This window comes from Aulonocara stuartgranti (genome assembly GCF_965226115.1).
Source record: "Aulonocara stuartgranti genome assembly, chromosome: 17".
In the NCBI taxonomy this organism is placed as follows: Eukaryota; Metazoa; Chordata; class Actinopteri; order Cichliformes; family Cichlidae; genus Aulonocara; species Aulonocara stuartgranti.
Genome location: NC_138953.1, coordinates 8,289,642 through 8,316,570, shown reverse-complemented (window position 1 = coordinate 8,316,570; position 26,929 = coordinate 8,289,642). Strand labels below are relative to the sequence as shown.

The 26,929-nt window shown below is 44.2% G+C and overlaps 1 protein-coding gene across 11 annotated transcripts in view; it reads right to left on the bottom strand.

Moving 5' to 3' along the window:
- lrrc7 (leucine rich repeat containing 7) overlaps window positions 1-26,929 on the bottom strand; it is a 123,775-nt gene that overhangs the window by 9,613 nt on the left and 87,233 nt on the right. For 9 of the 11 annotated variants that reach the window (XM_082509847.1, XM_082509843.1, XM_082509840.1 and 6 more), the window contains 8 exons: window positions 8,504-8,717; window positions 6,841-7,347; window positions 5,892-6,116; window positions 5,546-5,801; window positions 5,088-5,438; window positions 4,584-4,826; window positions 2,686-2,898; window positions 1,305-1,472 (listed from right to left, as the gene is read on the bottom strand). In XM_082509847.1, coding sequence (XP_082365973.1) covers window positions 1,305-1,472; window positions 2,686-2,898; window positions 4,584-4,826; window positions 5,088-5,438; window positions 5,546-5,801; window positions 5,892-6,116; window positions 6,841-7,347; window positions 8,504-8,717 — 2,177 coding nt within the window. The remainder of the gene's footprint in view (window positions 1-1,304; window positions 1,473-2,685; window positions 2,899-4,583; window positions 4,827-5,087; window positions 5,439-5,545; window positions 5,802-5,891; window positions 6,117-6,840; window positions 7,348-8,503; window positions 8,718-26,929) is intronic. The other 2 variants (XM_082509845.1, XM_082509849.1) reach the window with 1 other exon arrangement.

Sequence of the window (26,929 nt, the reverse complement as noted above, 5' to 3'; positions counted from 1 at the left end):
CAACAGGCGTTAATTTTACTTAGACTCCATTTCCATTTTGTGTAGCACTTTTCCCCAGTTGTACTACTTTTGCAGACAAATCACCATCTTCCATATAAACTGCTGGCAAACGATGGCAACCTGCAACCTATTTCAACCAGTGACTGGCAGCAACCTCCTACAAATACTCGAGAAGTGACTGCAGAATACACAGTTTTTCTTAGTGACCAACTGGTGGTTGCTAGATTGTCACCATCTGGTCCCCAGGCCTGTGTGACTGAAGCCTAAATGAGCCGTGCCCACATCAAACCACTGAGATATTCACAGAAATAGCGACTGAAACTTTAAAAAGTTTGAAATAGCAATTTGGTCTATTGCCATTTCAGATACTGATGTTTATAGTTTATATTGGTTTTTTTTTGCTGTTGCAAAGAAACAAAGAATGTGTCTTTAAAAAAAGTACTTGTTTTCACCTTCTAAGACATCATCAGTGATGGCTCCAACCCTAACTATAGCCCCCCCCCCCCCCCTTTTTTTTAATTTTTTTAAAAAGAGTCAATTCTATCTGTCTCCAAAATATAGAGTAAATATAGACTCATGAGTGCTAGGCTATCACCTAGCACTCATGAGTCAGACCTTAGAGGGTTAAAGTCATTCTGCCCTTCCTCTGGGCCTCTAAACCAGTCCAAAACCGATAATTAATGATTATCAGAAAATCAATGGGCACTACATTCAGAAGATGTCAGCTTCATAAGGCTGATGTGATATTGAAACAATATATTGGTTTATCCCTGGAAAAATAACCTGAGTAGTAATCTGTTTGTTTTCCAGAGTTTAGTGCCACTTCGTGGAGAAATGACAGCGATATTAAAAGCTGGTAACAGCTAAGCTGGCCTAAGATGATTGAAAACGCTGTAAATGAGGAATGCCTAACATGTGTCAGACAAAATTTGACAGACAGACTGTGACTGCTGCAAGAAAGGAAAAACAAGTTTCTGTTTGTTGTTATGGTAAGTGACATATTTCAAGTTTTAAATCCTTTAAAACAAGCCACCACCAGGCTGCCACACTGGGCACTGAATGATTTCAAGTCATGCTGAGAAAAAAAACAAAAAAACCCACGGGATTTTAATGGCTTTCTCCAATTCTTATTGTTGGGTTGTAGACAGGGAACATATAACAGTGACTAAAATAGATTGCATGGTCATTGTTTTGTTTAAATAATAGTTTGTATTAGCGGCGAGAATGTAAAGAGGGAGTAGCTGAAGTTGTCTTTAATCATATACTGTAAGCATCAGTAACATTGTTCTTGGAGGGATACTCACAGCGTTAGCAGACGGAGGTGGAGGTAGTGGCAGCCAGCGGCCAGCAGAGGGCTCATGCTTAGTGTTATTGTAAAGGTTAAAGTTCAAAGTGCTGCTGCGCCCCTGGCCGTGACCCCCGCCCTGACAGAGCATGCCCAGCGTGAGCGTGTTGTGCTTTAGGACACCACTCTGATTGGAGAAGACAACATCACACGACATGGGTGAATGTGGGGAGGGGGGGAGGAGGAGGAAGGGGCGGAGCCAACACAGCGGGCTGTAGCATGGCGACAACACACTGTGAGCTCCACAAACAAACAAACAACAATAACACTGATAATAACAGATACAACAACAGCAACAACAACAAGAGTGCAGAGCTGCTGAAAGCACAGAGAAATGTTAGCTAGTGATCGGTCAATACACACAGAACAGTGCGTCATACAGGCAACAACAGGTGGATCAGTTCATTCCAACATTTGTATGTAAGGCTTTTAGATTAGCTGTCGCGTAACATATCTGACAAACAATTAAACCAAACCTATAACCAAAAGACTTCATTTTTGATGATGCATCAGGCACCGTGTGATGGGTTTGGTGGATCATATTGTTTAGATTCTGCAGGTTTTTATCTTTTTTTCATAACTGCACGCTCCAGACCTCCTCCCTAGCATGTCTGATTGTCCTGTCTGCTGAGGTACTGCTTCTCAGTAATTAGTTTGACATTTTCAAAAATAGGCTCATTCGCTTTCTTGCTGGGAGTTAGATGAAAGGACTGATAGCACTCTCATGTTTGCAGGTAAGTATAAAACTGGAGGCCAAAGAAAGATAGAAATCCAGAAAACACCATTCAACAGCTCAAGCCATCCTCAGTGCTCAAAATGTGAGAATTTGATTGGATTACTTTGCCTTTAGACAGTTTAAGCTGCACTTCAAGTCTGTAGCTTTTTATTTATCAATCTAAAGTATAACTGAGCTGTCACGAAAGTATTTTCCTAAATGTTACTCCTTTGCAGTGATACTATTGCACGATCCTTAACATGTGATTGTGCAAAACAAACAAAAAGGTGAAAATACAGTTTTTTTTCAGCGCCATTAAAATCCTAATATGGAGACGATCCTGCTGACTTTTATTTGTTCACAAAAAGAAAGACTATTTGAGGACACGACAAAAGATCAAAATATTTATCACAATACAGAATTTACTGCGCTGTCTGTCGTAGTGAGTTTGTGGTCGGTCAGGCTGACAGAGTGACGGTGTGAAGTGGAAACACATGAAGCCAGACATGAATCTGGTTAACCTTACAACACAGACTTGCACAAATACACACAGGGAGGGCTTCCGAATGCTTTCTATGTGTACGCGTGTTTCTCTCTTACGTGTGTGTGCACTGCACTGACATACCCTGTCCAGTCGTTTCGCCTCTATGTGCCTGAGTAGCTGTTGCCTCCAGTCGGCAGGCATCTTGGAGGTGATGTCTTCAGGTTTCTGGGGTACAACAGGTCTTACTTTGATGGTGTCATCGGGTGGCTTCTCGGGGCAGGTTGCCAGGGTGTAGTCAGGTGGCATCTTCTCTAGCAGGGCGGCCATGGTGGGACGGGCAGACACCGGACGTGCCTGAACACAAGGGAGTTAATATTTAAACATAAAAATGTACAAGGTTCATAATTAACAAGTGTTCATATTGGAACATTTTGTGGATAAAAAGCTAAATGCAAGACGGAGACCAAGTGTCAGTTTATCAAGTGGCAACAAATTAGTGTTTTTTAGGTATTAAATGACATATGTAATGCTATTTATGATGCTTACAGCTTGTTTCACTCCCACAAAGTGGTTTAAGGACTTAAATAAACAACAGACTAGTACCACTGGATGTTCCTCAGAAGGACTAGAACACTTAAACTGCTGTTTTATTCTGCCAACCACTTGCAATCACAAAAGGAAAGACAGTGTTGGTCAGTTGTTTAAATCAGTATCAACCCTACAGCATGTTACTAGTTCTGTGAGTGTGTACAGATAGGTTTTTGTGTCAATTGTTACTTTACGTGTACTAAAAAGCAGGAAGGACTCAAAACTCAATGCAAAACATTTAATGTATAATAGTCTCACTGTTTGCTTTCTTAGTTTAGCATCGATTTGCGATGGACTGGCAACCTATCCAAGGTGTGCCCTGCCCCTCATCCAATTACAGCTGGGACAGCTTCCAGTCCCAGTATGACCCATAAGAAATTATCACTAAAAACACAGTACTTCTGAGACTAATCGCTATCTGCTTTAAAGGTGTCTTTGGGTGTATGTGTGTGTACATGTGTGAGTGGATAAGTGGATCGATGGACAGACGGAATTACTTTGAAAGGTGATCCAACCGGCAGCTGTTATATTTCAGTCTGGATCAATAGGTGGTCTGATCAACTGAGTGATACTGCTGCTGTTTAGCAAAGCTGGAAATATTACTAATAGCGATCAATGTGATTGGGTCACATGGCACATGTGAACGAAGATAACACAACAGCGATGCAAACATTACACCAGCTGCCTAAAGGTGAGGCTCTTTGTGTAACAGCTGGTGTGTTTTCCAACCTTCAGTTTTGAGTGTTGGCTAATGATGGCAGGAAAAAGACAGCGGCCACAAGCGCTCTATGTAAGCCCTTACGTTCATTCCCATGCCCAGCTTCTTCTTGTTGAAAGGTGCCAGATGAAGTGATCTGCACATCTAATCAGTATGCTGCTGGACACTTCACTGTGACTAATTTGGGAAAGTCTAACTTGAGGGAAATCCAGAATAGCCTGAAGGGATTATTTATGGACGAGGGATCGCCTTCAGAGATATGACTGAGGCAAAGGACACCAGTGCTATGCCTCTTAGTTCGCTACTACAAAAACCTGAACCTGAGTACCTATAAGAAAATGGAAGTGAAACAAAGCTATAATTCTGCATCCTCAAAGAGACGACATAAAAGCAGGCATATTAAAAGCAGGGCAGATTATTCTGCTGTGTTTCTGTGTTGTAACTGAATCACTGTGGCTTTTGACTGCTGACCACACAAAACAAGATATTTGAAAATGTCAGGATGGGATTTTGAAAATGGTGATCTGCCCCTGTTATTGTTTTAAGGGATCTTTAAAGAAGGCAAGTGATACTTAAGTGAACAAAAAGAAACTGGCAGATTTGCCTGTAAGGAAAATAACTGTTAGTTAGAGCCATTATGTTATAACTGTAACATGACTCTTTCACTTTAATACTGCCTCTTTTTAAAGGGCTCAGTTAAGTAGAAACATAAACACACAGACAAACAGTGTACCTGAGATGCTCCGTAGGTCTCGGTGCTGTAACTTCTGGCAGACAGGGGACGCCGCTGAGTCAGGCTCTTGGTTGGATAACCAATCATGGGCTTCTTCTGCTCCTGGTAAGTGGGGTAGTCGTCGTCATAACGACCGTTTCTCTTGTTGTGCAGCATCTGACTCTGGTTGTCGGCCATATTACTCATCGCGGAGTGCTCCATGGGAGTGGAGTAGACAGCCCGGCCATAAAGAGGGGGATCCACCTGAGGGTCACAGATGGGAAGTGAGTGGGAGTTTAGAAAAAACAAAAGTATGAGCTTTCATCCTGGCCTCAAATAAATGCATGGGGATGGGGATGACTTTCAAGTAGAGCCTTAACAAAAACTAATTTTGGGTCTTAGGGAATAAATAGTGTTTGAAAGAAACACATTTCTATGATTTACTTTACATTTCAATAAAGTACATGAAAGGGAAAATCACATCCATTTATGGAATATGAGCATTACTTGTTTTGTTGTGCTTACCTGTTGTCTGTACTGAGACTCTTGGAGCGCCTCCTGCTGAGCTTCATGAACCCGTCTGAACAAGGCGAGCTCCGTAGAGCTCACCAGTGAGTCCGCTCTTCTTAGAAATCCTGGTCTGGAGCGCTGACTTGGGATTGGCTGCTGCTGCTGGCTGGGCGGACCATCTTGGTTGATTGGCGACTGGGGGAAAGAAAACATCTCCAAGGGTGGATATGCACGATACCGAGGGCTCACTAGCTCTTTGGGTAGTGTCTTCCCTGGTTGGTTGAGGTACTCCAAAGCCTTCGATGAGTGGTTGACATAATCTGGTGTGTTTGGGAAAGGGGGAGGGACCCGGCGATCCATGGTCACCTGATTGGTAAGAACAGAATTGTTTGTTTAACTTTGTATTGTTTGGTTTCAATCAGATTATTTTAGTTTTATTGTGTATGTCTAAAAACGTAATATATGAGCGCTACCAATGGTTCACAACTCCATCGAACCTGCGGGTTGTAGTTGTGGTCAAAGTGGTAAGCCTTTTGTGGGATGGCAGGTTTTTGGTTCTGTCTCTGGTTTTGGTCGCCAGATCCGTGTCCGGGGTATCCCATCTCCTCATCTAACATGGGGGCAGACTGTGACCGTGACATGTTGGTCTGCTCCATAGAACCGGGGAGCTCTGGACGGTCCAAACTAGTTTGCTGCTCAATGGATGAACTATAGCTGTCCATGGGAATGCTGCAGAGGAACATGGCATCATTAGAAATCAACTTCAGTAGCTGCAATCGAGCTTGAGCTTTCTTTAAGAAGAATCAGAACAATATCTACCTGTAGACCTTGTAGGAGCCAATGTCAATCTCGTCTATGCTCTGTGACTTCTTAAACTTGGATCTCGTCTCCTTCATCATGGGGGACAGGCGATCTGAGCTTTTACTCATCACCACGGTCACCTTGTTGACCCCGCCTACACTGAGCTGATCCTTCCTGTTTTGCTCCCCCTCATTGTCGTGATATGTCCAGCTGCCGGGCAAAGGCACTGTGCTTTGCTGAAGCCTTGGGGGAAGAAATAATCAAGGATTATGAGTTGATGATAGGGATAAGTGTTTTTCAATTATGAAGCACAGAAACAAGCTGGATTAGAGGAGTGTTACAATAGTAGAAACTGAATTTTTTGACTAATGCAAATTACTTCCACACCATCGGTCAGTTTCTTGTGACGCAGCTGCACCAAAATTTGAGACTAAGGCTACAGCTCACAATTATTAGAAATTAACGCTTTTTTTTTAACTTTCTTTGGCATATCAAAATGACCTTGCACTGTCCCCAGAAATACATTTTATAGTAACATAAAACTAAGAAATGAAAACTGAAATGCTTTCACAATCTCAATTTAGTGACACTTTGGTGTTTTTGCATTGCAACAAAACTAAGTTAAGTAAGATAAGATAAGATAAGATAAGATAAGATAAGATAAGATAAGATAAGATAAGATAAGATAAGATAAGATAGAACTTTATTAATCCCTCGGGTGGGTTCCTCTGGGAAATTCGATAAGTAAGCTGATTTGTTATTTTATTGATGTGCAAATAAAAACAGTCACAGCTGTAAAACTTTCAAATCAACGGCTTTAGTTATAACAGCTCTGATATGTTTATTTACTAAAAAAAACCCAAAGACTGCACTGTAAACAGGATTTGAGACCTGCAAACTCTTGGAATTATTAAGCTTTCCCAATAAAATTATGTATTTCAATTGTAAATGACCGTCAGTCACTTACCTTGGATCCATGTCCTTGCGATCAGGATTGGGGCTGGAAGTAGGTGTAAGGTCCAGCTTGGAAGGAAAAGCGGTTCTGTCCTCCAGGGGGCTCGGGGTCCTGGTCCAATTCTGCCAGGGATTCTGGGAAGGATGTCCGGAGGATTGCGAGTCATTGTCCTGGTTTGGTCGTTGGTTGCCGTGGAAGGGGAGCGTCTGGGTGTCCAATTCCAATGGGACCCCTACAATTCGGTCTTGCCTAAGGAGGGGGCGGCGGCCGTGTGTTGATGAGCTGCGAGGCTTAGAGCCCAGCGGAGGGTTTCCCTGACTGGTGGTAGATGAAGGAGGATCCAGAGAAGACTCCTCTGCATCGAAACCCGTGTTGTCGTAGTGAGGTGCGTCAACCCAGTCAAAAGGCTCACTAAGTGGACGCCGATCCCCACGTTGCTGCAGGGTTCCTGATGGAGGAGTTTCTCTCTGAGACAGCAGGGGCTTGGAGTCAATGGGCTTGGGAAATGACTGGGCAAGTCTACAAAGACAGAAAATATCAATCACTGATTATACTGTGGGAGAAAAACCAAGAAGATCAAAATTGCAAACAGGCGACATGCCACGTGGATGTGTGTTGCACATTCAATCAGAGACAATGAGCTCAGAGGACAGATCAACTTTCTCTCCCTTTCTCTCTGATGTCTGTCACACCCATTAGGCCAGAAACCATGTTTGTGTTAGTTATTGTTTACAAGAGAACACATGCCTTCAAACTCCCTCGCTACTACTTGCAGACTGCAAATATCATGTTCCACAAGTAGAAATAAAATACTGCAGTTGTACCTCACTTCAGGGCATGTGGATTAACAGATTTAGTGTCAAACAATACTAAAACCAGCTACCATCCTCCAGGGCCTGCTTAAAACAAGAAGAAACATGGGAAGGACAAGGAGAAGAAAACTAGCATTATTGGACACTATGTTTTGACTGAGCTAAGGAGACACTGTGGTGTCTAACAGAAACAGAAAACATCCGTAAGGTACAGCCAGACAGTCCAATCTGCTAAACCGAAGATTATCGGTGGAGCGAATTTGAACATCTGTGTGTAATATAAACACATATATTGCACATTTCTGTTTTATTCTATGTCTTGCTGTAGATAGCTGATATATCAGTGACAGATATTTTATTGTTACTGCCATCCAGTCTGAGCAATATGATTGAGACTACACTGACAGTGTCGTAAATATGACAGGCAGACTAAGATGACATGTTTTTTTTTATAGCTGTAACATTTCTGATTAGAACTCAAAACTGTCCCAAAAAGTTTTCATAACATTTTTATCCCTTTCTAACCAACATCATCAAGTGCACTGCACCCAGACTTAAAACTTCAGGAGACAGCCCAAACCTTTTTATTTGCTTTTCTAATGCACTGGGGCAAAAAAAAAAAAAAAAACCTCCTCTGGATAGTAACATGACTGAAGCTCAGACCAGACAGCTTTGAAGCTGAGAGAGAAAATCCTAAAGAGAAGTCTGCAGTGTTCCAGTGAGCCTCTCTGACCTTGACAGAGCAAGCAGGAAGATGGATGTGACAGATTACAGATGGAGAGAAACTGAAGTGGGGTTACAATTGAAATGTACAAGAGATGACGGACAGCGGGAGGGAGGAGTCATGAAACGGGCGTGCGCACCTGTTGGTCCAGTGCGTCTGAGGGGCCTGGTCCTTGCTGGGAGGCGGTAGGGCGGGATTGTGGGGGTGTCCGTGCGACAGCGTGTGTGAGTGCGTATTGCCGGGCGGGTTGGAGGAGCCCGAGGAGCCCTGTGAGGGAGAGTAATCGGAGTAGGTGGCCGATGAGCCGCTGTGGTTCAGACAGTGGAGTTTATCAACCTCTTCATCTGTAGACTCTGGACAGACAGAAGCAGACACACAGCACGTCCTCTTTGTGATCAACATCATTATATTTTTGGATTTTCCATTGAACTTTTGTTCTTCATGTTATTCATTTTCAACTTTTGCTTTCTATTGCATTTTGGTACCAGAAGCTTGCTTCATGTTAGTTTTCTTTCCTTAAATTTCGATTCAGTACAGCATAATCACACTATTTTTGTATTATTGTTAGTTAACTATATTAAACTTATCTTTACTATATTGCTAATTGAAAAAAATGACCAAATGAAGCTCAAAACCAGTTTTGGCAGATATACTTTAAATTGTTTTGGGAGCACTGAGGGTGAGCACTGCGGTATACCGCCAGTACATGTTTTCTGCAACTATATCTATGTCACTCCCATGCTGCACCTTTCTCTGGCCCCTTACATGTACCACCCAATTGCTACAATTACAGATCAGGCTCCACTCCATCAGGTGACCGATTGAGCAGTATCTAATGTCCTCTGGGTCCGACCTATTCTGAGTTTTTGTCCCCCAATTTAATTACCTGGGAATTCAGCCAATGCACTTTAACCTCCTAGGACCTGGCATCCACATATGTGGACATCACATTTTGGGTTGTTTAGAGCAAAATACAAAATGTTGCTCTACAAGGGCCTGATTTCCACTTACGAGGACGTTATACTGCCACTGTTCTATCAAAATTTAAAATGAATATCCTCATATGTGGATCTCAGAAACAAAAATCAGGTAAAAAAAAAAAATCAGGTCATTCTTTGTTTTTATATTCATCAGGACCCAATCAGCCCAAATAGCAAAGAAAAATTGAAAATGCATGGCATGAAAGAGTTCTTATCTTAAGAGATTAATAAGGACTTTGATTGTTTATTCCAACAGAATCACTGCCCCAAACACCTCCCCCCTCCCACACCACCTAAAAATAAATAAAATACCAGCAAAAAGAAAAGCAAACCCTTATAAAGAAGGAAAAATATTACTATTCCAGCCAAACAGCAAAACTTTTAAATGTGGACTATTAAACATCAGGTAACTCTCTTCTATGTCTCTGTCAGTACATGAGTTGATCAAAATATTGATGTATTTTGCTTTACAGTAACCTGGTCACAGCACGATCTTGTACTGACATGTGGTATAGACACAGTTTTTTGCCTGAGAATCCTAATAACATTTCATTTTACAATAATGGACTACAGAGCACCAGAAAAACAATTTCAAAGGACTAGACGTCTTTCTGAAAATGTTCTGATGAGATTGTAAAAAGTGCTCCCTTCATTTTTATCTTCTTCTTTGTTTTACACCATTTTGTCTTTATTTATTCATTCATTCACTTGGTTATTATTAAACTCTGGCTTTTTTCCCACTGTGTGTTCTTTGTCCTGCCTCACTCAACTCACCCCAACCGGTCGTGGCAGGTAGCTGCTTCTCCCTGAGCCTGATTCTGCTGGAGGTTTCCTTTAAAAAGGAAATTTTCCTTCCCACTGTTGCCAAGTGTTAACTTATAGGGGCTTGTCTGATTGTTGGCTTTTCTCTGTATTATTGTAGGGTCTTTACCTTACAATATAAAGCAATTGAAAAGAATTCTTCAATGTAACGTGCCAACACAACGCAGAGCAGCGTCCTAAACTTTACCCCCACAGAGGTTTATTATCTTGTTGTTAGTGTCATACATCCTCACTGCCTGGATGTATGAAACAGGAACAACACTGGGTTTAGTTCCAGCACTGTAGCCAGGCTGACAAACAGTGCTCCTTTGACTTTAACTAGTAAGGACTTCATGAATTTCTTCATAAATAAAATTTTAATCATTAGGGGAAAAAACTTCATAGCCCTCATAGCCGTCCCAAGGACAAATGATTACGTTCACTAATTTTAATAACTGTGGTGATTTATTTCTCTCTCCTATCAATCTTTCTGAAATAATAATAATGCCTTCCTTTAAATCATCATCATGTCTATTACACCCAATTCCTACAAGGCTGTTAAAATAAGACTCACCATTGATTCATTCTTACATTTCAAATACCAATCATTATATTTCTATTAACTAGCTACATACCACGGGTTTTTAAGGTATTTATAATTAAACCACGACTTAAAAACCCTTTACTTGATCCAGGTGTCTAAGCTAATTATAGGCCGATTTCTAATCTTCTTTTTTTTTTTTCAGAAAAATCTTCAAAGAGCAGTTGTAAAATGGCTGGGTCATCATTTGCAGAGGAATGATCTTTTCAAGAAGTTTGAGTCAGGATGTAGAGTTCACACTAAAACAGAAACAGCACTAATGATGATTATGAATGACATTCTGCCCTCTGACAGTGGACTCATTTCTGTGTTTGTCCTGTTAGACCCCAGTGTTTACTACAGAGACTAGAATACACTGTTGGTATTAAGGAAAATACACTGTACAGGGAGTGCAGAATTATTAGGCAAATGAGTATTTTGTCCACATCATCCTCTTCATGCATGTTGTCTTACTCCAAGCTGTATAGGCTCGAAAGCCTACTACCAATTAAGCATATTAGGTGATGTGCATCTCTGTAATGAAAAGGGGTGTGGTCTAATGACATCAACACCCTATATCAGGTGTGCATAATTACCGTAATTGTCGGGCTATAAGCCGCTACTTTTTGCACAAGCTTTGAACCCTGCTGCTTTTAGTTGGGTGCGGCTTTTCTATGGATTGTCCATGATTTTTGTCATATTGTAAGACGATTTGCTTTATTTGTTCCGCTGTTGTACGGCACTACGTTGCCTGGCGGAAGGATCGGGGTTCAAGAGTGGTATGTTGGTCACATGTCCGTCCGCCAGGCAACGTAGTGCCGTACGAAGTAGCACGAAAAGCAAACTTCAATGTTATGCCCTTGAGTCAAAAGTCAGTTGTGTGTGTGCTGATTGAGCCACATAAGCAGAGTGATAAATAAGCTCAGAGTGAGACATCATTTCCACAAGAGATCTTTGTATCCTATGTGCGGAAATGGAGCGAGGGAGCGTCCTGTTCACTAACCTATCTTTGATGTACCCTTTCGTTTATGATGTCGGGAAAAAGTGCTCCGGCAGTTATTAAATAGGGACTAGTTCATGTTCACGCTAAGAGTGCTCTACACGTTCGCACCTCGGAAAACGTTCGTCTTTGTGAGTATTGACATGTGTAGAGACAGTCGTTATGTGTGTTTACATGGAGCGAACTGTATGCTGATGTAATGTACATGTTAAGCTAGGCTAATCGGCAAGTTGTTATTAAGATGTGTGTTAACCAGCGATTCATTTTCATTTTTTCTCATGTTCTAGTTAAATAAAAACAAGAAAGTCAAGCCTTGTGTGGAAGACCTCTTCTGTTTGTTCGCTAGCTGTCTAACCTCACAGGGTCACGTGTCGTGAGGGCAGCATAGTAAAAAGACGAAGGAAAAGACGCCTACTCAGCGGGTTCAAACATACAGAGCTACTTTAAGCAACATGAGTCTACGCTCAGGAAGAAATTACCTAAAAGACTACGCTGCTGAAGAGCTAGACGAAGCAGCCGGTGGTGAACAGCAACCAGACGTTGCCACTCAACCAGCTACAACGCAGCAACGGTCTCAACCATTCGACACCAAGTCGCAGCAATCCAGAACCTCGACAAGGCGTTCTCAACGGACATCCTCATCAACAGCTTCTGCAGCTGCAAGGGCCTACGCCAAAGCTCAAGCAGCACGAGCTCAACTGGCCTTCGCTGAAAAGGAAGCTAATGCAATGAAACAGAGAGCTGAACTGGATGCTCATCTACATGTCCTCCAGTGCCAAAAAGCAATAGCCGCAGCTGAAGCAGAGGCCTCAGCCTATGAAGAAGCAGAGATTCAGAGCGGGGAGCTCTACGGAGAACTTTGTGAGGAAGCTGAGCCCATCAGTACAGTGCACCGCACTAACGAATATGTTCAACAACAATGTGAGTTACTCTACCCAGACACTCAGCACGACTCAGCACAGCCTCCTAAAGGAAATTGCAATGAAGTAGATGCACAAGACAGTACACAAATAACTAATCCTTTTATAACCAACACTCAGACGAAAACACCACCTGTAAATAGAGAAAGGAAACAGGAGCAAACAGTGAACACTGGTGTAGTCGACACGTACTGGTCCAACTCCACAAAGCACACCCCCAACCTTAACAACTGTGTACCTGAATCAAGTGAAATGCAACAGTTTGCAAAATACCTAATTCGCAAAGAACTAGTCAGCACAAGTCTTTTGCAATTTGATGACAAACCTGAAAACTATTGGGCATGGAAAACCTCATTCATCAGCGCAACCAAAGACCTAAATTTGTCTCCAAGAGAGGAATTAGACTTGTTAACAAAATGGTTGGGTCCAACATCATCCGAACAGGCTAAGCGCATTCGTGCTGTACACACCCTCAATCCTGCTGCAGGTGCGAAGATGGTCTGGCAACGCCTTGAAGAGTGCTACGGCTCACCTGAGGCTATTGAGGACGCACTCTTAAAAAAGGTAGAGGACTTTCCCAAACTCACAAACAAAGACAATGTTAAGCTGCAGGAACTTAGTGACATCTTATTGGAGCTTCAGTGTGCTAAACAAGATGGCGCGCTCCCAGGACTTGCTTACCTGGACACAGCTAGAGGAGTCAGGCAAATAGTGGAAAAACTTCCCTTCAACCTACAGGAAAAGTGGACAACTGTAGGAACGCAGTACAAGGAGACTCATAGTGTGTCATTTCCTCCTTTCTCAATTTTCACACAATTTGTCCAGCGGCAAGCGAAAATGAGGAATGACCCAAGCTTTGCTATGTCCAAGGCCAACACCCATGTCCCTTCTCCCACAGAAAAACTGAGGTCATATAATCGCAAACCTACTGTGTCAGCACACAAAATGGACATTACGGCAGAGCCGGACCAGAATAATCTCAGTCCAAAGAAAATGGAGGAACCGGATCGCCAGTGCCCAATCCACAAAAAACCACATCCACTCAAAAAGTGTAAGCTCTTTAGAGACAAAACTATTGAAGAAAGACAAGCCTATCTCAAAGAGCACCACATATGCTACAGATGCTGTGGGTCTGTCCAACACATTGCAAAAAACTGTAAAGCAGTGGTTAAGTGTATCGAGTGTGACAGCCTTAAACACTTATCTGCAATGCATCCTGGTCCTACTCTTGCCCCTAAGAGTACTACACCAGGAAACAACGACAATGAAGAGCAAATCGAGAGCTCACCTTCAGTCGAGTCGAAGTGCACAGAGGTATGTGGCCAAGGTGATAGCCCACGTTCATGTTCTAAGATCAGTTTGGTCAAAGTGTATCCCGCAGGCCAAAAAGAGAGAGCTATAAAAATGTACGCAGTAATAGATGATCAGTCCAACAGGTCACTGGTTAAGTCAGAGTTTTTCAGCCTTTTCAAAATCAATGCCAAACCCACTCCATACACCTTAAAGACTTGCTCTGGCAGAGAACAAACCTCAGGTAGGAGAGCTGTAAACTTCTTCCTCGAGTCTTTGGATGGAGAAGTCAACATCCAGCTACCCCCTTTAATTGAATGTGACTCTGTGCCGGACAATAGATCTGAAATACCCTCTCCAGAGATTGCCCAGCATCACCCACATCTTCTTCCAGTGACAGATAACATCCCACCTGTCGACCACCACGCCCCAATCCTTTTACTCCTTGGAAGGGACGTCATCAGGGTCCATAAGGTACGTGAGCAAATCAACGGACCCAATGATGCACCATACGCCCAAAGGCTAGACCTGGGTTGGGTTATTGTGGGGGAGGTGTGTCTAGGAAAAGTGCACAGTCAGTCAGAGGTCAATGTCTATAAAACACACACCTTAGATAATGGACGTGCATCCTATTTTGAGCCTTGCCCAAACACAATTCACGTTAAAGAGAATTATGGGGTCACTATGAATGCAACCTGCATCACAGACGATTTGGGACACTCTGTGTTTGTTAGATCTGAGGGTGATAACAAACAAGCCATGTCTATCGACGACAGAGCATTCCTGACAATAATGGACAGTGAAGTTTATCAAAACCAAGAGAACAGCTGGGTTGCACCTTTACCCTTTCGCTCACAGAGAAGGAGGCTCCCTGACAACAGAGAACAAGCCCTAAAACGCCTCTGCTCTCTCCGAAAGACTTTGGAAAAGAGACCAGAAATGAAAGATCACTACATCCAATTCATGCAGAAAATGTTGGATAACGACCAAGCCGAGCCTGCCCCTCCTCTGCCACTAAATAAAGAACATTGGTATCTGCCCACGTTTGGGGTATACCACCCACAGAAGCCACAACAAATACGAGTCATGTTTGATTCAAGTGCAGAATGTGACGGAATTTCGCTCAATCAAGTGCTTCTTGGCGGACCTGATTTGAACAACTCCCTATTGGGAGTGCTGTTGCGCTTCCGCAAAGAGCCCGTAGCCCTGACAGCCGATGTGCAGCAAATGTTTTACTGCTTCGTTGTGCGCGAAGACCACAGAGATTATCTGCGTTATCTGTGGTATGAGGACAATGACATTACAAAGAGCATAGTTGAGTTTAGAATGAAGGTCCACGTGTTTGGAAACAGCCCGTCACCCGCTGTTGCCATCTACTGCATGAGACAGGCAGCACAGCAGGGAGAACGAGAACACGGATCTGATGCAAGACAGTTTGTTGAGCGTCAGTTTTATGTTGACGATGGGCTCACATCAGTCGCCACGCCAGAGGAAGCAATCAACCTGCTCACAAGAACGCAAAACATGTTGGCAGAGTCTAACTTGCGCCTTCACAAAGTGGCATCAAACTGCAGTCAAGTCATGGAAGCTTTCCCTGTTGAGGATCGTGCAAAGGACCTGAAAGATTTAGACCTAGGAGTAGACCCTCTTCCAGTTCAGAGAAGCTTGGGACTCTGTTGGAACCTACAATCTGACAGCTTCACTTACCAGGTGTCAAATGAGAGCAAACCATTCACACGGAGGGGAGTATTGTCGACAGTTAATAGCCTCTATGACCCTTTGGGATTTGCTGCTCCCATAATAATGCAGGGCAAAGCATTACTCAGGGAACTGTCATCTGATGGAAAAGACTGGGACACACTCTTACCCCCTGAGAAACAGGAGAGGTGGGACTTATGGAAAGACTCTTTGCAAGCCCTTGAGAACCTCCAAATACCAAGGTGCTACAGCCCAGGTACGTTAAGCACAACGAAAGTGAAAGAACTTTGCATTTTCTGTGATGCCTCCACTGTCGCTATAGGTGCAGTAGTCTATCTGCGTACAGTTGACAGTGAAGGACAGTGTCATACTGGGTTTGTGATGGGGAAGTCTAAACTCGCACCCCGCCCCGCACACACTGTACCACGCCTGGAACTATGTGCTGCTGTGCTCGCGGTGGAAATGTTTGAGCTCATCAGAGACGAGTTAGACATTAAAGTAGACAATGTGACTTTTTACACAGACAGTAGGATTGTGTTGGGGTACATACACAACACCTCCAGACGATTCTACATGTATGTTGCCAACAGGGTTACGCGCATTAGAGCATCCACCCATCCGAGTCAATGGCATTATGTACCAAGTGAGTTAAATCCAGCTGACCAGGCCACTCGGTTCATTCCAGCAGCAGACCTGCAGAACAGTACCTGGTTCTCAGGTCCACCCTTTCTGTACCCTGACCCACACACAGAACCACACACTGGTCCTTTCACGCTCATCGAACCTGAAAAAGACAGAGAGATACATCCGGAAATAAAAGTAATGAAAACTACTGTAGCAGAGCCACAGTTGGGTTCTGACCGTTTCAAAAAGTACTCAAACTGGATCACTCTTTGCAGAGTCATAGCCAGACTCATTCATGTAGTTACATCCTTTGCACAAAAGACAAGTGGGCAAAGGGGATGGAAAGGTTTCAGTGAGACACCGAGCGTCCAAGAACTCACCCGAGCCCAAGCAGTCATTATTCGAGCCGTCCAACAAGAAGCTTACAAAGGGACGCTTGAAAACATTAAAGAAGGAAGGAAGGTCAGTGGCATATTTGATGCACTCAAAAAGCTCAATCCTGTAGTGGACAAAGACAGTCTCTTACGAGTCGGTGGACGTCTTTCCGCTGCCGATCTCACAGAGAATGAAAAGCACCCTCTGATTATCCCATCTACCAGCCACATCGCCATGCTAATTGTAACTCACTATCATGAACGAGTGGCTCATCAAGGAAGACACATAACTGAAGGAGCTATCCGTGGTGCTGGGTACTGGATAATTGGAGGGAAGCGGCTTGTGTCATCTGTCATTCATCGGTGTGTCACATGTCGCAAGTTGCGAGGCAAAATGCAGATCCAGAAAATGGCAGACTTGCCTGCAGACCGAGTCACCCCTGAACCACCCTTTACCACTGTAGGCCTAGATGTATTTGGGCCATGGACTATTGTGACGCGTCGTACAAGAGGTGGTTGTTCCCAGAACAAACGTTGGGCTGTGTTATTCACATGCATGTCAACTAGGGCTGTGCATATCGAACTGATAGAGACTATGTCTGCTGATAGTTTTATCAATGCATTAAGAAGGCTCTTCTCTATTCGGGGCCCGGCCAAGTTTCTGCGCTCGGACAGAGGCACGAATTTTGTGGGCGCTTGTAAGGAATTAGACCTAAACTCAGGAAACAAAGCAGTAGGAAAGTACCTGCAAGAGAGAGGGTGCGTTTGGACTTTCAATCCCCCTCATGCGTCTCATATGGGAGGCTCGTGGGAGCGCCTTATAGGCGTTGCCAGGCGCATTCTGGATGCAATGTTGTTACGAACTGAACAAACACGTCTTACTCATGAAGTGTTGTGCACCTTCATGGCCGAGGTGATGGCAATTATTAATGCAAGGCCTCTTGTTCCTATATCCACCGACCCTGACAGTCCTGCAGTACTCACTCCAGCAGTGCTACTAACGCAGAAGATGAGTGCTGTGTCCGCCCCACTTGGGAACTTCTCATCAGGGCAGCTGTTTGGGAAACAATGGAAACATGTTCAACTCCTCGCTGACACTTTTTGGAAAAGGTGGAAGGGAGAGTATTTATCCACCTTACAAGGTCGTGCAAAATGGACAGAGACTAGACCCAATGTCAAAATAGGAGATGTGGTCCTGCTAAAGGACCCCCAAGCCAGCAGGAACGAATGGCCCATGGGACTAATAGTAAAAACATTCCCCAGCAGCGACAAGAAGGTCCGAAAAGTGGAAGTGCGGACTGTAAAAGATGGGACTGTTAAAATGTTTCTCAGACCAGTTTCAGAGATTGTTGTTTTGCTTGCAGAGACTGAATGAATATTCTTCAATGCTAGATGATGTTTGAATATGTTGTATTGATGTTTATTGTGATATAATGTGTGTATATCAAGCGGGGAGTGTTATGCCCTTGAGTCAAAAGTCAGCGGTTGGTGTGTGTGCTGATTGAGCCACATAAGCAGAGTGATAAATAAGCTCAGAGTGAGACATCATTTCCACAAGAGATCTTTGTATCCTATGTGCGGAAATGGAGCGAGGGAGCGTCCTGTTCACTAACCTATCTTTGATGTACCCTTTCGTTTATGATGTCGGGAAAAAGTGCTCCGGCAGTTATTAAATAGGGACTAGTTCATGTTCACGCTAAGAGTGCTCTACACGTTCGCACCTCGGAAAACGTTCGTCTTTGTGAGTATTGACATGTGTAGAGACAGTCGTTATGTGTGTTTACATGGAGCGAACTGTATGCTGATGTAATGTACATGTTAAGCTAGGCTAATCGGCAAGTTGTTATTAAGATGTGTGTTAACCAGCGATTCATTTTCATTTTTTCTCATGTTCTAGTTAAATAAAAACAAGAAAGTCAAGCCTTGTGTGGAAGACCTCTTCTGTTTGTTCGCTAGCTGTCTAACCTCACAGGGTCACGTGTCGTGAGGGCAGCATATTCAAAGTAGCGCTACGCGTTCAGCGGGAGGCGTAGATGATGAGCGGCGATAAACTTGCGAAAAGCAAGTTATGCTCAACTCCACCAGTGGATTCTGACAGCGTGGAAAAGTGTGAAAACATCCACGATCACCAACGGATTTCTAAGGGCTGGACTGATGATGGAGAGGAGGACACCGCCACGGCCCTTCTGAGGGTGTTCGACTCTGACACTGACAACGAGGATTTCTTTGGTTTTGAAAGTGACAACGAAGGAAAGAAGCTGAGAGTGGATGACGAAGCCATCCTGAGCCTGTTCGTTTCCAACACTGGAGAAGAGGACTTTGGTGGTTTTAGTGGGCAGGAAGAAGAGAAAGATGGTGGTGAATGACTGACTTTTCTTCTTGTTAAAGCCGTGTCACTGCACCTGAGCCTAAAAGGTGGTCTGAATCTATTTTTCTGGTGTGCTGTAGGTTATTGTTATGTACTACATTTGTTACTCGTTTATGAAGCACAGTACATGTTATGTTGTGGCAGGGATTTGTCCACCAGGGGGCAACGGTGGTTGGGGAGCTTTCAGTCTGTGGGGGTGCATGCCCCGGTTCTCTTAATAAAGAAGCAACTGTGAGCTAAACATGGTCTCCGTGGTTCCTTGGTCTTAGGATATCACATATGGCGACGAGGGTAAAAGCCAGGTTTTGCTGTGAAGTTACACCGTGCTAAGTGACTTATGAACTGAGGTTGGCAAGTGGTACAGCGCTAGTATCTGTGGGAAGTGGAGCGTAACCCTCGGTGTGGAATAATGGCTACCACTTTGGGCTCGGTGGCACCGTTCGACAGCGAGCTGCAATCCTGGGAGGAATATTGTGAGATTTTGGATTACTTCTTTGTGGCGAATGATATTAAGGAGGAGGAGAAGAAGCGAGCGGTACTGTTGAGTTGCGTGGGCGCACAGACCTATGCCCTGATTAGGAACCTACTCAGTCCGGTCAAGCCAGGGGATCGTTCTTATGCTGAGTTGGTGGGATTGTTGAACAATCATTTTCACCCTAAGCCGAGTGAAATTGTGCAGCGGTGGAAGTTTAACACACGGAATAGAAGGCCGGAGGAAAGTGTGGGCGATTATGTAGCGGAGCTGAGGAAGCTCGCACAGGACTGTAACTTTGGAGACTCCCTGACGGTGATGCTGCGGGATCGTTTAGTATGTGGAATAAGCGACGACAGAATACAGCGCAGATTGTTAGCAGAGGATTCGCTAACATTTGAAAAGGCGCTGAAGTTTGCTCAAGCAATGGAGGCTGCTAACAGAGACATTGTGGATTTGAAGAGCATGACAGAACAGTCGCGATTCACTAAAGGATTAGGAGCCGTGAACAAGATGGAGGACGGCGGCTCGACGTCACAACAGGTTGTCAGGAAGTGCTACAGATGTGGAGGGCTAAATCATGTGGCCAAGGACTGCAGGTTTGTTTCAGAAAAATGCCACAACTGTGGAAAGGTGGGACACATAAAAAGGGTTTGCCGAATGAAAATGGAACAAAAAGGAGGGCGTGGCAGACAAGGTAAACAAGCCCATTTCTAGGAAGAGGAGAATGTGGAGAGTGAGGAAGAAGGAGCTGAAATGCACCACATAAAGGCAAGTATGTATAATGTGCATGAGGAGATTAGCATCCCAAGGGAAGAACCCATCAGACAGAAGCTAAAAGTAAATGGACAGAATGTGACATTTGAAGTAGACACAGGCTGTGGTTACACTATCATGTCGAAGGAGTCATTTAAAAAACTTTTTGAAGGCAGTAAGGCGCCCAAAGTAAGCAAGTGTGGAATCAAACTGAGAACGTATGGAGGCCACAAGGTACCCGTGTGGGGAGCAGCCCAAGTGCAGGTGGAATTCAGAGACAGTAAGAAAACACTGGATGTGGTGGTGGTTGAAGGGGCTGGAACTAGTTTGATGGGTCGGGGATGGATTAAGGCCCTCCAATTAGACTGGCAACCTGTACATAAGATAGAAGGCGGAGATGATGCCTTACAGCGGATACTGGCCAGACATGAAACAGTGTTTAAGGATGAGTTGGGAACGCTGAAGGGGTTTGCAGCAAAGATACATGTAGCCAGTGATGCCAAACCATGCTTCTATAAGCCCCGATCAGTTCCGTTTGCTATGAAAAAGAAAGTGGAGCAGGAACTGGAGAGACTGTTGGAGGAGAAAATCATCCAACCAGTGAAATTCTCAGAGTGGGCCGCACCCATTGTACCCATACTAAAGCCAGACTCCAGCGCCAGAATTTGTGGTGACTACAAACTGACTGTTAACAAGGTGTCGCCTGTAGAACAATACCCCATTCCACGAATGGAGGACATGATAGCGGGGCTGGCGGGAGGAGAAAAATACACCAAGTTAGATATGAGTCACGCATATCAACAGGTTGTACTTGATGAGGAATCTAGAAAGTATGTCACAGTGAACACACACAAGGGTTTGTTTACATACACCAGGTTGCCATTTGGTGTGAGTTCAAGTCCTGCCATTTTTCAGCGCACCATGGAGAGTGTGTTGCAAGGTCTGACTAATGTCGCAGTGTATCTGGATGACATCATCCTGACGGGAAAGAATGACAAAGAACATCTTCAAACACTGGCTGGAGTGCTGCAGCGCTTGGAGGAGGCGGGCCTGCGCTTAAAAAGGAGCAAATGTCAATTCATGGAGAAGGAAGTGACATTTTTAGGACATCGGGTGGATAAGACCGGTTTACATCCAGTGCCGGCAAAAGTGAAAGCAGTGCAGGAGGCGCCACCCCCAAAATCAGTGACAGAGCTCAAAGCTTATTTGGGGTTGTTGAACTTCTATAATAAGTTCTTGCCAAACTTGTCCACACTGTTGGCCCCACTGCACAAGCTTCTGAGAAAGGGGGAACCATGGTGTTGGGGACCAGCACAGGAGAAGGTTTTCGGCAAATCAAAGGAACTGTTGCAGTCAAGCAGTGTATTGGTACACTATGATGAGCAAAAGGATTTAATTCTTTCTTGCGATGCGTCCCCCTATGGAGTGGGAGCAGTACTAGCTCACCGCATGCCAGATGGTCAGGAAAAACCCATTGGGTTTGCATCACGTACCCTGAATGCAGCAGAAAAGAACTACTCACAGCTGGATAAAGAAGGATTGGCTGTGATATTTGGTGTACAGTATTTTCATAAGTACCTGTACGGCAGGAAGTTCATGATTATCACGGATCATAAGCCATTGATAAGTTTGTTCCATGAGTTGAAGGCCGTCCCTCAGATGGCGTCACAGAGGATCATGCGATGGGCAGTGTTATTAAGAGCCTATGAGTATGTCATTAAATACAGAGAAGGCAAAAATAACAGTAATGCTGATGGTCTGAGTCGTCTCCCTCTTCCAGAGAACCTCCCTAAAGAGGTGGCAGCTGAGGACCAAGTGTTGATGGTAGATCAGGACCAGGAGGGCGTGATGACATCTGAGCAGCTGCAAAGATGGACAACCAAAGATCCCATACTCTCCAGAGTGCGTGAGTATGCTATGAGAGGATGGCCCACTACGCAGCATCCTAATTTTCAGCCCTACAGACAGAGACAACAGGAGCTGAGTGTGCAGGATGGGTGTGTGCTGTGGGGGGCGAGGGTGGTGATACCAGAACGAGGTCGACGCCCCCTTTTGGAACAGCTACATCAGTCACACCCAGGAATGAGCCGCATGAAGGGCCTGGCCAGAAGCTACATGTGGTGGCCGCATATGGAGAATGACATTGAAGACAAGGTGAGGTCCTGCAGTACATGTCAAGAACATAGACACAGGCCACAAGAGGCACCGCTACACCCCTGGGAGTGGCCAGAAAAGCCCTGGAGAAGGATACATATCGATTATGCTGGCCCGTTTTTGGGTAAAATGTTCTTAGTAATAGTGGACGCCCACTCCAAATGGTTAGATGTGTATCCAGTTCCATCCGCTACAGCAGCTGCAACCATAGACTGCCTGAGAAATTGTTTCAGCACGCACGGCCTTCCTGAGATGGTGGTCTCAGATAATGCCCAGTGTTTTGTAAGTGCACAAACTAAAGAGTTCATGGCAAAGAACGGAATCACTCACGTCACCTCCGCTCCATATCACCCCGCCTCCAATGGGTTAGCAGAAAGAGCAGTGCAAACGTTCAAAGAACTCATGAAAAAGAGTACTGGAGACACACTGGCAACCAAGTTAAACAGGGCTCTGTTTAGTTACAGAATCACACCACAGTCCACAACAGGGAAGTCTCCCGCTGAGTTGATGATGGGCCGGAAGTTGAGGTGTACTCTTGATCTCATACACCCTGACTTGAAACAAAAAGTGACAGCAAAACAAGATAGCCAAAGACTGTATCATGATAGACATGCCAAGGAGCGCATGTTTGTTATTGGAGACACAGTATATACCAGAAACTATGGCAGAGGACCCAAATGGATACCAGGACTTATACAGGAGATGACGGGGCCTGTTTCCTACTTGGTGATGCTGGGCAATGGGACAGTGGTGAGGCGTCACGTCGATCAGCTGTTTGCCCGCCTGGAGCCGTGCCTGGCAGCAGAAATGCCTGAAGGCCACCCAGACGAGGATGAGAGACACATAGAGGTGCAAGTTACACCAGTGGTGAAGCCACATATGGAGAGTAGTGATTCGCTGGAATCACCTGCCACTGGGTTACGGCGATCGCAAAGGACCAAGAGAAAGCTGGAGCACCTGAGAGACTTTGTGCCGTGATTACGGTGAACTGTTATAGGTTAACCTAAGACTGTTGGACTAAAGGTTCACTATTCCGGAGTGAAATTTCAATAAAGGTTGGGGACGGGGTTGTTGCATTTTTTTTTTTATAAAGGTGAAGTTTTTGGTTATGGGTATTTTCTGTAGTGATTAAAACTACAGAGTAGTTCCAGTTTAAGGGGGGAGGAATGTTATGTTGTGGCAGGGATTTGTCCACCAGGGGGCAACGGTGGTTGGGGAGCTTTCAGTCTGTGGGGGTGCATGCCCCGGTTCTCTTAATAAAGAAGCAACTGTGAGCTAAACATGGTCTCCGTGGTTCCTTGGTCTTAGGATATCACAGTACATGTTTCGTACTTGTAATTACCGCTACTTGTACATATACCTAAAAAGTTATGCAAATATAAGATAAGATAAGATAACCTTTATTAGTCCCACACGTGGGAAATTTGTTTTGTCACAGCAGGAAGTGGACAGTGCAAAAGTTATGAGGCAAAAATTAGAATACAATAAGAATAAATACAGTACACAACTGTACAGAATAGAATAAAATAAAATACTATATACAGTAGAATAAAATAAAATAAATATACAATAAGATAAAAATAGAATACAAATACAAATACTATATACAACTGAGTAAAAATACAACGATGACAGAAAGGATTATTGCACTTAGTATTATTGCATATGTATGGATGTGTGTGCTTGATCAGTTAAAGTCTTTATTATGGAGTCTGACAGCAGTGGGGAGGAAAGACCTGCGAAATCTCTCCGTCCCACACCGTGGGTGCCGCAGTCTCCCACTGAAGGAGCTGCTCAGTGCTGTCACAGTCTGCTGCATGGGGTGGGAGATGTTGTCCATCAGGGATGACAGCTTAGCCGCCGTTCTCCTGTCACTCACCACCTCCACTGGGTCCAGAGGGCATCCTAGAACAGAGCTGGCCCTTCGGATCACCCTGTTCAGTCTCTTCCTGTCCCCAGCAGAGATGCTGCCGCCCCAGCAGACCACACCATAAAAGATAGCAGAAGCCACAACAGAGTCATAGAATTTCTTCAGGAGTGGGCCCTCCACTCCAAACGACCTGCGTCTCCGCAGCAGGTACAGCCTGCTCTGCCCTTTCCTGTAGAGGGCGTCTGAGTTATGAGTCCAGTCCAGTCTATTGTTCAGATGAACACCAAGGTACCTGTAGCTGTCCACAGCCTCAATGTCCATACCTTGGATGTTCAGTGGTTGCAGTGGAGAATGCTTGTGCCTGCGGAAGTCTACCACCAGTTCCTTGGTTTTACTGGCGTTGATCTGGAGGTAGTTCAGCTGGCACCAGTCCACAAAGTCTTGGGTCAGACCTCTGTACTCCTTGTCGTCCCCATCAGTGATGAGGCCGACTATTGCAGAGTCATCAGAGAACTTCTGCAGGAAGCACTGGGTGGAATTGTGGGAGAAGTCTGCAGTGTAGATGGTGAAGAGGAACGGAGCCAGAACCGTTCCCTGTGGGGCCCCCGTATGTACCCCTAACTTGTTTTTCAAAATATTAATAAAAGTGATGCATCTCCAAACAGCCATCTCTTTCCTGACAATTCGCTTTGTGCATATTCTCTTACATATGATAAGTCACCATTGAAACACCTGCGGCTTTTAGTCAGGTGCGGCTAATGTATGTACAAAACAGGATTTTCCCCTGATTTTAGCTTGTGCAGCTAATATTCAGGTGCGCTTTGTAGTCCGGGAAATACGGTATTAGGCAACGTCCTTTCCTTTGGCAAAATGGGTCAAAAGAAGGACTTGACAGGCTCAGAAAAGTCAAAGATAGTGAGATATCTTGCAGAGGGATGCAGCAGTCTCAAAATTGCAAAGCTTCTGAAGCGTGATCATCGAACAATCAAGCGTTTCATTCAAAATAGTCAACAGGGTCGCAAGAAGCGTGTGGAAAAACCAAGGCACAAAATAACTGCCCATGAACTGAGAAAAGTCAAGCGTGCAGCTGCCAAGATGCCACTTGCCACCAGTTTGGCCATATTTCAGAGCTGCAACATCACTGGAGTGCCCAAAAGCACAAGGTGTGCAATACTCAGAGACATGGCCAAGGTAAGAAAGGCTGAAAGACGACCACCACTGAACAAGACACACAAGCTGAAACGTCAAGACTGGGCCAAGAAATATCTCAAGACTGGTTTTTCTAAGGTTTTATGGACTGATGACATGAGAGTGAGTCTTGATGGGCCAGATGGATGGGCCCGTGGCTGGATTGGTAAAGGGCAGAGAGCTCCAGTCCGACTCAGACGCCAGCAAGGTGGAGGTGGAGTACTGGTTTGGGCTGGTATCATCAAAGATGAGCTTGTGGGGCCTTTTCGGGTTGAGGATGGAGTCAAGCTCAACTCCCAGTCCTACTGCCAGTTTCTGGAAGACACCTTCTTCAAGCAGTGGTACAGGAAGAAGTCTGCATCCTTCAAGAAAAACATGATTTTCATGCAGGACAATGCTCTATCACACGCGTCCAAGTACTCCACAGCGTGGCTGGCAAGAAAGGGTATAAAAGAAGTAAAACTAATGACATGGCCTCCTTGTTCACCTGATCTGAACCCCATTGAGAACCTGTGGTCCATCATCAAATGTGAGATTTACAAGGAGGGAAAACAGTACACCTCTCTGAACAGTGTCTGGGAGGCTGTGGTTGCTGCTGCACGCAATGTTGATGGTGAACAGATCAAAACACTGACAGAATCCATGGATGGCAGGCTTTTGAGTGTCCTTGCAAAGAAAGGTGGCTATATTGGTCGCTGATTTGTTTTTGTTTTGTTTTTGAATGTCAGAAATGTATATTTGTGAATGTGGAGATGTTATATTGGTTTCACTGGTAAAAATAAATAATTGAAATGGGTATATATTTGTTTTTTGTTAAGTTGCCTAATAATTATGCACAGTAATAGTCACCTGCACACACAGATATCCCCCTAAAATAGCTAAAACTAACAACAAACTAAAAGCTACTTCCAAAAACATTCAGCTTTGATATTAATGAGTTTTTTGGGTTCATTGGGAACATGGTTGTTGTTCAATAATAACATTATTCCTCAAAAATACAACTTGCCTAATAATTCTGCACTCCCTGTAGTGGTTTCTAAAAGCTCTCATTCTCAAAAAGTAGCGTTATCTGGAAGACGCAAATGGAAATACAGCAAAAATGTTGAACATCATTCATTTCACACAGACGAATACATGTTAAGGATGAGAGGGAAAGAGCTAGCTTGTTTAAAAATGTGCTCTGAGGTAAGGATTAGACTCTCCTTCTGTCTTAAAATTCACAGAATTATGGGATATGCGGTCTTCTATGACCGAGACATATTTTGTATTTAAACAGAGCTAAGTAGTGCCCAATGGCCACCAACATTAAAGGAAAGCGTAAAGGCATATCCCAATAATAATGTCATTTTAATAGATATTTAATCATCTTCATTTTTGATGACTTTTGATCTCTTTAGCTGTTAGTTCTGGCATCTCAGGAACAGAAATAATAAAGTTTTCTAATATTTTTCTAATATTTGAATCAACATGCAAACGCACTTTACACTTCT